Source organism: Lagopus leucura, unplaced genomic scaffold, assembly GCF_019238085.1.
Source record: "Lagopus leucura isolate 7727_CA_CO unplaced genomic scaffold, USGS_WTPT01 Super-Scaffold_100004, whole genome shotgun sequence".
NCBI classification, from domain to species: domain Eukaryota; kingdom Metazoa; phylum Chordata; class Aves; order Galliformes; family Phasianidae; genus Lagopus; species Lagopus leucura.
This window is the reverse complement of record NW_024962264.1, coordinates 58,870,871-58,886,906: the sequence shown is the minus strand read 5'-3', so window position 1 is coordinate 58,886,906 and position 16,036 is coordinate 58,870,871. Positions and strand designations below refer to the sequence as shown.

The 16,036-nt window shown below is 39.7% G+C and overlaps 1 protein-coding gene across 5 annotated transcripts in view; it reads left to right on the top strand.

Moving 5' to 3' along the window:
* The window catches only part of PPP2R2C (protein phosphatase 2 regulatory subunit Bgamma), a 170,469-nt gene that overhangs the window by 110,049 nt on the left and 44,384 nt on the right, over positions 1 to 16,036 (top strand). For all 5 annotated transcript variants that reach the window (XM_042871960.1, XM_042871963.1, XM_042871961.1 and 2 more), the window contains 3 exons: positions 9,554 to 9,651; positions 10,210 to 10,375; positions 14,762 to 14,874. In XM_042871960.1, the coding sequence (XP_042727894.1) occupies positions 9,554 to 9,651; positions 10,210 to 10,375; positions 14,762 to 14,874 (377 nt within the window). The remainder of the gene's footprint in view (positions 1 to 9,553; positions 9,652 to 10,209; positions 10,376 to 14,761; positions 14,875 to 16,036) is intronic.

Below are 16,036 nucleotides of genomic sequence, written 5' to 3'. Positions count from 1 at the left end.
TCCAACTCCTAGCACCAACCCTCCATGATGTTTAAGATTATATACCCTCAGCTTCACTTGAAAGCTTGCTCACCATGGCTTTTTCTTCCTTGGTGCATGTTATTGTGATGCACTGTTAGGTCTCCTCCAGTGTATTCATTTAACTACATGCATACTCATTAGAACTGAATTTGGGAACATTTAAGTATCTAGACAAATGATTAAGTGTTTTGCTAAATAGACATGTTTTGCTGAGGGTTAGCCTGGCTTATCTGTCCCTTAGTATGTGTAGAATCAAAACTGCTTCTCTGATCTTGGATAATAACTCTCAAGGATCGTTTTCTTTTTTTTTTTCTCCTTTGTGTAAAATGGGAATGCTAACATTTCCTTACTGACTTCCCTAGGCTGCTGGGGGGTTTCATGCCTGTAAAGCACTTTGAACATAACAACTGCTGTGACAGAATTACTGAGAGCTTTGCTTCTGGAATTTAATTGCTTACTTAGAAAAAAAAAAAGTTCAGAACCAGCTGGCAGGGAAATTCTATTGAAGTTCTTAACTATTATGTTGGAAATAGCATTCATATTGAATCAGATTATTCAGCATTATATTTTAAATTTTGGATGACTTTTCATTACCCTTGGATACATTTTAAATTAATGATTTTCCTTTAAAATGTAAATATGTTATTTTGTCTCTGTTTTATAATAATCTTTTAACAAAACTTGATGTTTGCTCGTTGTCGACCATTGCATTTATTATGCACAAGTATAATCATTTCTGACAGTGCAACTAAAATTAATGTATTTTAATAATTTGTATGAATTCCATTCTTGGCATTTGCTTGCTCTAAAATAAGGAGTTAAGTTCAAGGTCTTTTGGTGCTCTCAGTAAAACCCGGTTGCCTAGCATTTTTAGCACTTGGCAGCACTGTTTCTAATCTGTCTTTTGCTGGCAGCCAGGCTGTGCAGCTCCTCGCTGTGCAATAACGTGGATCTGAGCAGGAGCTCCCAGCTCAGGCAGCCCTCGTTTTGTGATGACCAGTTCAAACCTTGCTCTGGAAATTGCAAACACATAATGTGATGTCCATGGCAGCTTTTTCCTTTCTGCCCTTCACTATTGGTTGCTAAGAGGAGCAGACTGGCACATTTTCTAATTGCACTAATGTTTATGAAATGGAGGGTTTTAAGCCTGTTGCTGAATCCTTAACTGTCACAGTCAGGCCTGCCTCACTTAACAGCAAACAGCAAGAAAGAAACATCTGGAGATTCATTTTTCAGAAATCTCAGGAGAATAAATTTCTAGCGTGTGTTACACTGCATAGCCTGTGGAGAAGCTCATTGGGGATGAGCATTTTGGAAGTTTTTTGTGGATATCTTTCAGCAAACAGCCAGGTTGATTGTCAGTGGTTTATTCAGGCGTCAGGCTCTTTGTTACCTGCATGCACACACATAAAGCTGTGCTCTCCCAGCACTGCAGGGCTGCTTGTGTGCTGCAGGTGATGCTGTGCCACCATACGGGTGCCCCTAAATAGGTGTTAAAATGGTTTATGGCAAACTTTTTATCAGTCCATTGAGTGTTTCAGGTTATGAAGGTACAAGTAGTGCACTTACTGACTTCATTAGGAAAAATAGTAACATTAATTAGGGGTTCTGTGGAACTAACGACTGAAGCTTTGCAGTCTTGCTGACCTAAGCAGGTCACCTTGTACAGAAAGAAACTAAAGTGCGTGTAAACTATAGCCAGAATTTTAAGAACTGTGTCCTAATTTTCAGCTACACTGCATCTGACAAATGTTCCTTGACCTTATTTATCACTGAAGTAGTGAGAAACTTCCCATTTACTTCAGTGGGCAGAAGGTCAAGTCTCTAATCCCAGATGCCTTGTACTCTGCAGGAGAGAGATGAGTGCCAGAACTCTGAAATAAGGTCTTTGAGACTTTAATAGCAATAAAAGCGGGGGTCGCTTTATTAAAATCTGAATCTGTGACGTGTATTCAGTGTGAAGTCTTTTTTTACCACAGAGCAAAGAACCTTTATAATCTATGTTGCATATTTGTGCTGTAGGCAAAAACATATATTTTTTTCTCATCGACTGTGCTCCTGTAGTTGGGTGTTATTTGCTGGTTTATTTGCTGGTTTTCTAGAAAACCAGGAAGAAATAACAGGAGAAATAACACTAGAAACTAGTGTGGGATTAAGAAACTGATGAGAATTGTTTAAGCTCTCAAATGTCTATACAGATACTGGAGGAAAGCCCAATTATATCAAAGTTCAAGGCTACAAACTGTAAATCACAGTGGTGGTGGATACTCACAGAATCATCGAACATCCCGAGTTGGAAGTGACCTATAGGGATCATAAAGTCCAACTCCCAGCTCCATACAGCACCCCCCAAAACTCAAACCCTACATCTGAGAGCAGTGTCCAAACACTCCTTGAGCTCCAGCAGCTCAGGGCCGTGCCCACTGCCCTGGGCAGCCGTTCCATGCCCACCGCCCTGTGGTGCAGATCCTTTCCCTCACCCCCAGCTGCCCTCTCCTGCAGCTCCATGCCGTTCCCTCAGGCCTGTCGCTGTCACACAGAGCAGAGCTCAGCGCTGCCTCTTCGCTCCATGTGAGGAACTAATTTGTCAAGAACTTTCTGCAAAGCCTCTCCATCCTTGAAGGAGTCAACAGCTCCTCCTAATTTAGTATTGTTCATGAACTTCCTTAGTATGCATTTAAGTCCAGATCATTTATAAAAGCATTGAAGAGAACTGGCCCCAAAATGGTACCATGGGGAGCCCCACTAGTGACTGGCTGGCAGCCTGATGTAACCCCATTTGCTGTGACTCTTTGACCTCCCATCACGTTGTATATTTGTCTAGCAGTATGCTGGACATTTTGTCCAAAAGGATACTCTTAGAAATAGTACCAAAAGCTGTACTGAAATCAAAGTAGATTACATCAACTGACTTCCCTTGTTCAACTTGGTGGGTAACCTTGTCATAAAAGAAAACTTACTTAAATAGGACTTGCTGCTTATGAACTCATGATGTCTGTGACCAAGACTGCGTTGTCTTTCAAGTGTTTTTCAGTAACTCACACAATAATCTTAATTAATAGTTATTATTTAATTAATAATTAATCCATAATTTTACCAGGCACTGAAGTGAGACTGACAGGCCTATAATCATGAAGGTATTCTTTCTTATTGGAAAATTGATTCCATACCAGATTACAGTTGGCTGAGACCTCTCTGGACTCCCAAGATTGTTGAAAAATAGTTGAGAGAGTTCTCGCAATGGCTTCAGCCAGCTCTTTGGGTAACATTCAAATGCAAATTTTGGATTTGGGTTCTGGAATTTCTCAAATAAATTTGTTCTTTGAGTGAGCACTGCACTGAAATATTCTGAATGGAAAAGTACTTTTCGTGGTTCCTGAGTATTTAGAGATGCATAGACCTGTGAAACTTAGTGAAACTTGGCTGCATCCTGGTGGTAACATGGCCAGCCAAAGCAGGTGAGCACACTAAGGCGTCTATTTGTAGCATTTCTAAAATTCAGAAGGTAGAAAAAAGGGAAAGATCTACCCGGTGCTGCTGAGGATTTGAAGTTAGGTGATTTTTTACTCATTATTTTTTACCACTCACCCAGAGTGAAAGACTTGTTTTTAAAGCTGCCTTTCAGGGAGTAGTCAGCATTCAACCCTGTAGTTTTGGGTTTCACATCAGGAGGATATTGCTATACTCAGGGAGAAAGGTGATACTTGGCTTAATAAACTTCCTTGATCTTACTTGACAGGATTAAATGGGGCTGATGGATATTGCCCTCAGTATATTTGTTCTTGCTGACAGTGAAGCCAAGAAAGGCATCAGTTAGGAAAGCAATGACACAAAGTGCAGGGACATACACACTTCTCTGGACTTTGTTCTGCTATTGATTGATCACCTTGTTTCGCTGATCCCTGAGGCACTTACACTGTTAGCACTTACTGAGTTTGCCTTGGCCAAAATGCCTGTTGTGTTTTGCATAGCATGGAACAAACACCATTTTGTAGCATAATCATCATCTGGGTTTAAAACCAAAATGAACAAGAGAAGCTACAGAGTGTGATTTAGCAGGGTGACAATGTCAGGGGCAAAGCGGCAGATAAATCCTTTGTTTCGAACTGCTTTCTTGCCTTCTGTTGTGGCATTTCAGTCCACACAAACTTTCTGTTTTGTGCATGCTCATGCTCTCTTTTTCTCTCACCCAACCTTCCCAAGTGGCCACTCAGCTGAATACTGCTTGTCTTACACTGCTTTGATAGCATAGAAAGGTGGTAAGATTGTGAACAAAATGTCTTCTAGTAGAGTGGAGTTGGTTTTCTGGTGTATCAGCTTTTAGTTAGTTATGGTGTGGGCTGTGTGATATGTGAGATTTTTCTTTTTGCTTCCTTGCATTTTGAGGGTTGGTTTCTGATGCTGTGTAATTGCACAGCACTGCTGTGAACGAGAGTGAATGCATGCTACAGAGCCTGTTGAGTCACGTATGCAACTTCTGCTGTCAGAGATATTTCTGCCAGCTGCTTCGGAAAAGAAGGATTCATCAGATCCTCATACCTTTGGGATTTGCATATGTTGTTTTCTAGCTGCTGGAGGAAACCTGTGAAAGTTCAGCTTGATAAAAGGGGAATGGGCTCTTTCACTCAATTTTTTATTCACCTTTTTTCTTTTCTTTTTTTTTTACTAAGTCTAAATTAAATTCCAACAACATAGCTCAATCTAATGGCCTCCCTTCACACGAGTTACAGTAATATTGCTCATTCTTTTATCTACCATTTATCCTCTTGTTTTATATCTCTTTGTTGCAAGCTTCTTTGTTGTTTCTTCCAGATTACATTCCTCGGGGACTTTAGTATCAGTATGACCGAACATTGCTTGCAGCCATGCCAGACTGTGCTGTAATCTTATTGGATTTCACAAGCCAAGGTTAGGCCAGGTCAGAACTTGGTTGAAACAATGTAGACTACAAGATTGCCTTCTAGCCACCGGGAAAAACACAAAAAAACCCTAGATGCTGCTAGTCAGCTCAGACCAGTGTTGTGATGCTGGTGGTGGATGAAGTATTAAGGAAACATTCTGACCTGTTCTCATTAGTGGGATTTCACAACCTTTTATGAGAAAAATACTGATGTTAATTACAGTGTTCTGGCTCATTGCAAATCCTTTAAGTCTCTATCAGGATTATAGTGCTGTTCAGCTGAATATTATATTCTCTGATCATCTTTTCCCTCTACAGCTGCATCATGATGTTTTCCCTCAAAAATTGCTCCAAAAATATGCATTTCTCTGTAGGATGAAATACTTCTGAAAATGTCATTGCTTGCCTGATCTTCTGAAGCCAAGGTGATGTTTATAAAATATACCAGTGCCTTCAAATGAAGGGCCTCAGAAAACTAGAAATTATTAGTGAAAGTAACATACAGAAAAGTGTAATTGAACTTTTCTAAGAGTTGCTTGAGGTTTCTGACCAAAAGACTGTATAAAGATGAGTAAAGCATGTCAGGGTCTCTCTTGCTTTGCATGAACAATTGGTGAACAATTTTGGTAGAGTCCCCCAAGTGATAGAAAAATTCATTACACAGATATGAGTTTTTAATTACTGTAAAGGTATTTTACATGGTCTGCGTTACCTTTTACTTAAATCCAAGGAAGAAACTGTTAAAAACCTGTAAAATAAACCTGAGAGAGTCCAGGAGCTGAACACAGAAAAGTGTGAGATGGTGTGAAGCACAGAGCAAAGTAACTGGGGCTGCATGTGCCTGCCTTTGTTTCATCCCACCCCACGCTGAGTCTGAGTGGGCACTGGTGAGACTTCATTTGCCCGCATCTGTGTGGGAACAGTGCTAATGAAACTGAGGGAAGAGAAGTACAAACAGCTAGAGGTGTCTTGGTGTGCATAGTTGTACACTGCTATACTTAGATCTATTAGAAACGATGAATATAGATAACTAAGCAGCAGCTGCTCATTAGGACATCACAATTAAACGCCTTTAAAGAGGGTAAACTGAAGCTGCAGAGGAATTAGGTAATGGGGTATAATGAGAGATGGCTAGGAGTCAGGGAATGAAATGTTTCAGATTGGATCAGGAAAAACTTCCTGTTGGGTTAGGGTCTATGTTTGTGTTTCTGTCAATCCATAAAACCGGCCTGAGGAGTGAGGTCTGTAATATGTAGTGCCTTCTGGAACAATTTGCTGTGGCAGGATATAGAAGAGAAGCAGGTGTGTACCTCTCTGGAGTGTTCTCTTATCCTTTGGAAGTTTTCTGTGTGTTTTTCTCAGCCAGCATCTTTATATTGAATACTAAACTTGTGTTTTTCAGTTGTGTGAAAATGTTGTGCATCATGTCTTTTAAATACAAATTTATATTAACATCTGTGTAGACAAAGTGGGGAATTTACACACAGATCAGGAAGATTAATATTGCATTAAAGTTGAAATTTGCAATTTAATTGTCAGCATTGGCTATTGAGGTTACCTGTAATTAATAGCTAAATTATCTGTTTTTCATATATTCAAAGTTAGTGCCAAGTTTGATAATGCTAGGACATGGAAGGTGTAGAGCAGGATGGAGCCTTTCATCTCAATCATCCCTTACCAAGGACTCACTGTATGTGCAAATTCACCAGCTCTTGCATTGTGCAGCATTTATATATCCCAGAGAGGGTAGTTCACTGGGAGTTTGCTTCTCTGCATGCTCAGGGAGTCATTCTCCAATGTAAGAGTCTGTAGGGAGACCATAGTGGCTGATGTTGCTATAGCACTAGCAAAGCTGTAGGGAAATGTCCTGCAGAGGGATATGAAAAGCTTTGTGGATTGATTCTGTTCCTGCCTCATCTGTCTTAGAAAGAGCCATCTCGGCTAATCTTTATGAAAGCAGCATGACTAATGCTTGCCTGCTGAACTGGCATGTTGGATAAGATATTTTGGCTGTTGTTTTCAGCTGTTATTTACAGGATCAATAAAAGTGATTTTTCAATTCAAGGCTAATTTTTTACCAACAAGCTGAAGGAATATTGGTTCTGATCTTCTTTTAAGAACAAGTTAATTTAAAAACGATGAGCGATTTCCAGTTCAGAATTCACTTCTCTTGTTGAAAGGAGAGATGCCTCTGGGAGAAACAGCTTATGAGGGAGGGAATTATGCACTGAACTATATCACATCGACTGCTCAGAGATACTTACGTGTTAGCTGCTTTTATTTAAGCAATAATCACTTAACAGCACACTATTTTAATAAATACAAAGGTTTTATTATTACCCTGCTTTGGTTGCTTTGATGACTATGCAATTCCTGTTGACTTCACTGGGCATTGGCTGAAGTGTATGTGGTGCTTTGTGACCATTTGTGACCATTTTGTGCCTTCTGTAGTATCTTGTGATCATTTACAATTTCATGCCACTGTGTAAGTATTTCAAGCCAACGGAAAGTGTATTCACATATGCTAATGTAAAACCATTCATTACTTTTGCATCTGATTTTTTTGTGACCTGTTGGGAAAGTCAGTTATGTGCTACATATGCCTGAGTTTATACACCAATACACACATTTTCTTAATACACTTCTCCCCTCTTGTTTCGCCTTCTTGCCCAATGCACGCTAGAGATAGGTCTAAAAGCACTGTCAGTATGAGTTGTCTGCAGTTCTGCCTGTTTGGCTGGGGTCAGATACAGCTTTAAATGACTAAAACCATGCAGATATTGTTTTATGAGCCTGAGCTCACACCTACCATTGGTATGAGTTTTGCAGGATAAGAACAAAGTAACCAAGATGTCTTCTTAGTAAGAACTACGGATGAACGTTGCATGCCAAGAAAGTTGATCTGATTTTTTTACGTTAAATATTTCTTAGATCCAACCCAGCCCCACCTGAGCCCCATAGCATCACCAGCCATAGCCTCTCTATTCTTTCCATACTCTAGTAAGGTGAGAGCAGCTGGGATAATCACCTGTGAAATACAGTCTGCAGAGATCTGCATAAAGAATCAAAGACCATCAAATATGAGAAGCTTAGGATTCATGACCAAAATGTTGCAAGTTGTTGTATGCCATTTCTTTCAAAGGCTATGTATCTATACATTTTATTCAGAGAGAAGAAATAATTGCCTGCATACTTTACGATCCTCCCTTCCTTCTTTACATGTCAATGTGTAGTGAAAAAGAAAAAAAAAAGATGAATGTTTTTTAGAGAGACAAACAGAATTGAATGACGGAGATTCCTTAAAAAGATCAAAAGAGATGCTTTATTATTATTAGAGTATGGTTTTCCTTCTTCAGGTGGTGCTTATGATCTTCCAGTAAGAATCTGGTTTTTTGGAAACTGTGTTGCTGATGAGAGCTACTGGCAATAGGAGCTTTTTAACACTCAACTGCTAGTGTATTAGAGGAATAATAGGAGCAGATGTTTTCAGTTCACAAAATGTATCCAATAAATGGAGCATCCACTTGTTATTTTAATTCCTTTAAATTTTAGTGAACTCATTTGGGGCTAGCTTTCAAAAGAGCTTAACCCCTGTAGCCCCATTGTTCTCGATATAAACCGATGGATGATGAACACATTTAAAAACCACAGCTTTTAATGCCTGAAGAGGAGCTGCTGACTATGGATGCTTCAAAAAATGCGGCCCGTGTTTCTGCTGAGTGCATACTGATCATTATAGAGAATTCATACGTGTAGTCTCTGAGTAATACCCTGCGTTTGTGGTTGTATATGTGATGGCTTCTTAATTTACTATTGCACTAGGCATTTTAATTTAAATTATGCTAATAGTGTAGGATTAACTGTGGATTATGATTCTCGCACTTGCTGTCATACAAGCAGAAGTGCCAGCTCTTTTGCTCCTATCAATTTCTCCCTTTTCATTCTGATGTTCAGTATTTTGTGCTCAAGATTGGCCTCAGGTTTTGATGAGGTTTCTTGTATAAGCTGATGCAATTGCTTAGGGAAAGAGAATTGTTGAAAATTAGAAAAAGACTGCAATCTTTTTATCTTCTGATGACACATTTTTATGGTGCTGAAATGATTTACTGAAAACTCTGATTTGAATGGGCTCTTGCCAGCATGGCACGGTGAGCAGTTCTCTGTGGCACATGTACTTTGCCTTTTTACTGTTAGCTCAAACACTAGTAAACTAGTGCTTAGGGTTTTATTGGAGCCCTAATAAAGAATGAAGAATAAATAATACATGCAGCAGGAATAAGCTTTCACATTGGTCCCTGCCGAGGAAATAGCAGGGGGCCAACACTGTCTGCTATCTCCAGTAGTGAAAAAGCTTTGTAGAGCTGGGTTTGCTCTTCCTGAATCTTAACCCCTCTAGAGATCTCCAGGCTGCAGACGTGCTGGAAACAAGTTTGCCTCCTTACGTTTGCACTTGTTTCTTTGTGTAGCAACCTTGGATTCTAATGGCATGCAGCCTGTTTGCATTAGTGCCTTGCTGTTGAATTCATTTCCCTTCAAATCCCTCATTTTTTGTGGAGTGCTTGATGATCCTAATGGCTTTGTGTTGTAGCAGCAAACTAAAATTTTCCTTTTTCTCTCTCTTTTCCACTTTAGCTGATATTATTTCTACAGTTGAGTTCAACCACACTGGAGAACTGCTGGCTACTGGTGACAAGGGGGGTCGGGTTGTTATATTCCAAAGGGAACCTGAGGTATGTGAGTTAATAGCTTGCTAACAGCTGTTTTGGTTGTTAGTACTTCAATTAGATCTAACAAAAAAACTTGCTTATAATCTCAAGATTGAGTAAAAAAGAATGGAAGGAGGGTAAATCTCTTTTCATCAGAAGTTTAGTCTTGTTCCTCTAAAGAATACAGCAGAGCTCCAGAATTCCAAGCTAAGAAGAGAAGTGGTGGTCTTTGTTTTACTTTTTAATAGCTTTTGCCTCTTTGATGGAGTTATTCAATTTCAAACAATGTTTGTGCTGTGCTATCTTTTCTGCTCCAGTTTTAAATTTAGTCCATGCACAGCATCTTCTGTGCAGTTGACATTTCTTTCAAAATTCTGTCCTTTATAAAATGCTACTTTGATATTTATGGGAAATTTCATTCCTGTAGAAACGAATCTATCGATATCATGTTTTAAATGAGAAATTTAATTATACATTCAACATTTTTATATTTATAAGACTGCTAGTACACCTTCCCCTAGAGCAGGAGAAAATATATTGCCATAATACAACATGCACTTTTGTTGTTCTTATTCTTCACAGAGTAAAAATGAGCCTTACAGTCAGGGGGAGTACAATGTTTACAGCACTTTCCAGAGCCATGAACCTGAATTTGATTATTTGAAGAGCTTGGAGATAGAAGAAAAAATAAACAAGATCAAGTGGTTACCACAGCAAAATGCAGCTCACTCACTTTTATCAACAAATGGTAAGATAGAAGAGAATATATTGGACGTAACCACATTTTGCTCTTTTGCATTTTAGCACTGACTGTATATATTCAAGTTCTGCATTCATTTTGATTTACTGTTTTAGTGATTTCATGTGTCAGAGTTTACTCAGACTGCCATACTGATTCTGATAGCTGTTACTTTTGCATTTTATGCTCAGTCACAAGATTTTTCCTTTTGATGTTTAGAGCACTGTCCATTTTTGTTCTTTGTGTGTCATGCTAGCCTGAAATTAACTTTGTGATAAAGACATCACCTTATCCAGCAGCTGTGTTTCACTGGGAATTTAGAATTTCGTCTGCTGTATTTGTCATAACTTTTATTCTTTGCAGATGTGTAATTGAAAGTAGGTGAGATAAATGAATTTCTTTTTCTCTTCATTCATTATCTTCAAAATGCTCTATTTAAGTTCTACAATAGGAGTAATAATAAGAAATGGGTACTGACTCATCTTTCCACATGCTTAAGGCCTATTGCTGAAGAAAATGCAGAATCATTGCTAAGAAGGGAGATGCAGGATAATATAGTTGGAAGAAACTGAATGGGTCCTAATTTGTACATCTATCATTTAGTAAATATTTGGTCACTGTTTGCCAGCTTAAGATCCAGCAAAATGTTTGGCCCTCTATTCTCCCTCCTTCCTAATTGCGGAGAATCCTGCGTGACCTCTTTATGTGAGGAGAGCAGAAGTGATGTCATGGGCATAGCCTTTGGATGTTGGCTTGGGATTGCAGAATGTTTTTCTGTGTTAAGGAGAATTCATAGTATCCTGGCACAGTAAGGCTGAAATCTGAAAATTCATCTTGTGGCATAGTCATAAAATAGTTATAGGTTTAGGATACAGAAGGCCCATGTTGAACTCCTTGCTGCCACACAGACTTCCTGTGAGAATACACAGTTTATATCAATTCCATGCCTGTTAGAAGTGGAGAATACTATTTTCCCCAGCTTGTACAGTGTGAAGGCATTGTCTGCTATCCATGCTTACATTGGTCCTGCTGTAAAAACACTTTGAGTACTGGCTTATATTTTTACCTGTTTATGAGCCCTCTGCTAGTTTAGGATCTAAAGCACAGTTTTGGTCAAAACAAAGAAAACTATAAAAGATCCTATAAAACTTCTGCAGAGCATGTTCTTTGCCTAGTTACAGGTAGGCAGTGCCTATTGAATTTGCTGGAAGGAGCATCCCTGTGTTAGGGAAAGCATGAGGGGGAAGTCCATCTAATCTCACCTTCATTATCTGAGACCTGACAGGTCTGCACTTTCCCGAATCTGTTTCCGCCCTTCTAAGGACTCCTTCATGAGTCACCTTGCTATTAGAGAGTTCTTTTGCAGTTCACACATTACCACTAAGTTGTCAGCTAAGCTCTGCTTGCATTGTCTTAATTAATGGAGGCAGAAGAAAGTCACCAAGGCTTTCAAATCCCACTGTGGATTTGCAGTGCTTGCAGTTAGCAAATTCCTGGTTTGCGTTGTAAACTGAACTAATTTTGTGGTATAGTATTAAATTATTAAAATTCATTGGTATCTTTTGTACCAGAATATACTGGGACTTCCTATTTGATTTACATTGTGTAAATCAGAATTTGACCCATACACATCCTTTCATCTGAGAATTTGAGATTTCTTATCAGACGTTAATTAATTTAAACTTCACAACACTCTTGAGACTGAAGGAATACTGAACCTCACGAAGATATTTCAATATTTTGCGAAACATAAGCATACTTGGAATTTCTATGGAGATTTTAAAGTCCGGAAGGCAGACGAGGGAGAAGAAAACCAACACACAACATCCTTAACCACTGAAAGTTTTCTCTCAGGGAAGTGGTAGATTTATCAATAGCAGTCAAGTTCAGCAGTGGAAAACACACTTTCTTCCTACGTAGTTTATAATCACTGTGTTTAGTAATATTAGATGAGCAAAAAAGCACATTTACATGTAACAAAAGTCCCAAGTACGTGATATATCTCGTATGTACTTCTAGTAATTAACATGACTGATAAAAGTGAAATGTACTGAACTTCTTTTGCAACTGTTCAGCTGCAAATGGAATTAACCACTTATTCTGTAGATTGATCCATACCTGTAGGAAGTGCTGTGGTGGTTTCATCCTGCTGGGCAGCTGAACTCCACTACACCACTCTCTCACTCCCCTTCCTCAGAGGAAGAGAGGGAGGAAATGTGATGAAAAAAGACTCAAGGGATGAAGCAGGGACAGCGAGATCACTCGCCAAGTACCAGCATGGACAAACACACTAAGCATAGGGAGCTTAGTGTAGTTTATTTCACAGAATTGTATCACAGAATCACAGAATTGTAGGGGTTGGAAGGGACCTCCAGAGATCATCGAGTCCAACCCCAATTTCCTATTACTAACAGACTGGAGCAGTGAGAAACTAAAACCAATTTCCTCCCATCCACCTCCTCCTGCCATGCAGTACAGTGTAAGAGGGAATAGGGGCTGCCATAATGCTTCATCTCTGCTGCTCCTCCATGGTCACTCTCTCCCCCTGCTCCACATGGAGTCCCTCACACGGGATGCCAACCTTACTGAACTGACCCTGCATGGGATTCCCACAGGCTGCAGCTGTTCAAGCACTGCTTCAATACAGCTCAGTACCACAGGGCCCATCTGTTAGTAACTGCTCCAGAATGGGTCCCCATGGGCAGCAGCTCTCCCAGAATTCCTGCCTCACTGCAGGCTCCTCTCCATGGGTTGCAGCTCCGTCGCAGGCCCTGCTCCTGCTGGGGCTCTCCATGTGCTGCACCTCCTTCAGGGCTGCTCCATGGCTACACGTGGAGACCTCCACATGGTGCCTGCGGGCTGCAGGAGGGCAGCCTGCCTCTCTGTGGGCCTTTCCTGGGCTGCAGGAAACTTCTGCTCTGCACCTGGAGCAACTCCTGCCCTCCTGCACCTCATTGCCTGCAGGGCTATTTCTCTCATGTTCCTCACTCCTCTTCCAGCTGCTGTTGAACAGCGGTTGTTCCCTTTCTTAGATCTGCTCTCACAGAGGCACAGCCAGTGTCACTCGTGGCTCAGCTCTGCCCAGTGTCAGGTCCCTTTTGGAGCCATCTGGAGCTGGCTCTGATCCGACATGGGGCATCTGCTGTGCCCTGCTCATCCCTGCAGCCCTCCAGTACCAAAACCTTGCCACATAAACCCAACACAGATGCATAATAATAAAAGCTCTCTGAGTAGTGGAGCAACTGATTGATTTTTAAAATAAAAAGAGATCAAAGGTAAAATTGCTGTAGAAATGAGGAGTGATTTCTGTATTGAGGTATATAACTTTTAAAATAATATGTACTAGCATTTGAAAGAAGTGTTTGGAATTTTGGGAAGAGAAGGGTGAAGGAAGAAGAAAGGATTAAATGAGAAAAATTGCAGGAATGGAGGTTAGCATCTGACTTGCAGATGCTTTGGAAAATCTGGCTGCTCCATGAAGGATGTGTAAACCAACTATTAGAAGGTCAGGACAAGGTATGTGCATGTGTAGAAGGAGAAGAGCTGACATTTATTTTTCTGCCTAAATTTGCCAGGTTAGGTGCAAGGTTGGAGGGGAGTAGACAGTATCAGGGAAATCTGTAGCTTTAATGTGCAGCTACAAAAAGGAGAAATTCCATCTGAAATGTTTAAAAAACTCTTCACTAAACAAGAGACATCATAATTCTATGGTGATATTCTTGATGATCAACTTATCCATCATGAAAAGGGAGAGTTTAGGTTTAACTCAATTTCCTGTGATACTAATATATTTTTCTCTCCACTTCTCTCTCTCATACCCTTACAGCATGTTTCTCTGTTTTTTAATGTGTTTTTGTTGATATCCCTTGTTAGGAGAGCAAAATGTTTCATACTTCACACTTTCATTTCTTTGTTAGAGCTCATGATGTTATACCAATACACCCTTGCCCATTTCCACAGCAACCTAAACAGGTATAACTGGTCTCTGTTCTTGTGTGGTTCACAAGTAACCTAGCTAACACGCTTTAATATCAAGGTTATTTCCTTGACGATTTGACTTTGCAAGTTTGACCTTCAGCAGGAAGCACTGTGTGGTTTTGGTATGTTCTGCCTGCAAACTGCTGAGTTGGATATGAGAGCAGCGTGTGTTTTGCAGGGCCTGTCAGCTGTCAGGGCCCTCTGACTCACTTCAGGGTATGGGTTGTGCTTTATGAGTATTTTTTCCAGTTGGCAGCATTGATTGAATGTGCCAGATTTAGAGACCTGGACTGTTTCATCATGGAACATGGCTAAGCCAAGGTGCAGAAACTTCTTTAAAGAGTATTTTGTGAAAGGTGAGTAACCATGTTCAGAATTCCTATGCTGACAGAAAGCTGTTTGTTTCTTCTTTTAAAGATAAAACAATCAAGTTATGGAAAATTACTGAAAGAGATAAGAGGCCAGAAGGGTACAACTTAAAGGATGAAGAAGGAAAGCTTAAAGATCTTTCTACAGTAACGTCACTACAGGTAAGATGCTGTCATTGTCCTGGTTGCTTCTGTGTGAAGGAGATAGTCCTGGGCACCAAGTCAGTGAAAGATTTAGATATACACCTAGTGTTAAGTATATATGCAATTACTCTTGAAGTTTTGGCTGACTTTACAGTTCTGAATCTATAATCTATTTTTAAGTCACAAATCCTTTACAACATAGTGACCATCACAGAAATGTTTGGAGTTTATCATCAATTCTATTTTTCCTGATAAAATTCTCTCAGTGTGACTTCACTTTCTTTCACACAGGGTTATGGAACTTAGTGTGCTGGAAAGAAGCCTACTTATAATTAATATTAAACAGTACACTCACCTCATTCAGAGTAATGGAGTTAGTATAGCAAATTTCAGTCTCATCATTATTACAGTAGTATAAAAGAATTGTCTTCTTTCTGGAGATATGCAGAAGTCCAGTGAATGTGAGGCTTTGCATTGCTGATGGGTTCAGTGGTCAATCTCGTATTGCAATATATTTTTGCTCTCACACTGTAATGGCTGAATCACTTCAGGTGTTTTTCTAAAGGAGATGACTAAAGGTTAGAGCTAGAAGTTCTATCCTAGGCTGTGTTGTACAAGTGCTATTATTTTCACTAATCTTAAAAAGAAACAATCAACTCCTACCTGCAAGCCAAGCCGATACCCACTGAAGTCTGCAGATCTACATGAATGGAATTCTTGCAGAATTCCTGTTCTGTATCATTAAGCAGACAAAGCCAGTTAGGATTGCTTGTAATCTGAGAATTCAAAGACGGAGAGAATCATTGCTTTGTTGCCATAGCAGCAAGTTAAACTCAAAGCTTTAACTTTTCTGTGTTTCTCCTTAAATGATCTTGCATGTTTAATAGATTGTTTCTGATGCATGTTCAACTACATCAAATATTCCCAGTTGAGGATCACAGCATTTCTGTGCTTAATGCTCTACCAACAGGGCATTGTCTAGATTTCAGAGCATGACATCAAAATCACACACAGGGAAATAACAAGGGTGCAATGATCAGTTGGGTTTGTTTTCTAAGACTTTATTTATTATGTTTGGCAGAGATTATAACCTTTTCGCTGATTGACTTCTTTTTGAGATAAAGTAGCAAAAGGAATAATGTGAGTGATTTGCAGCAAACAGAATATAGGAAAAAATAAA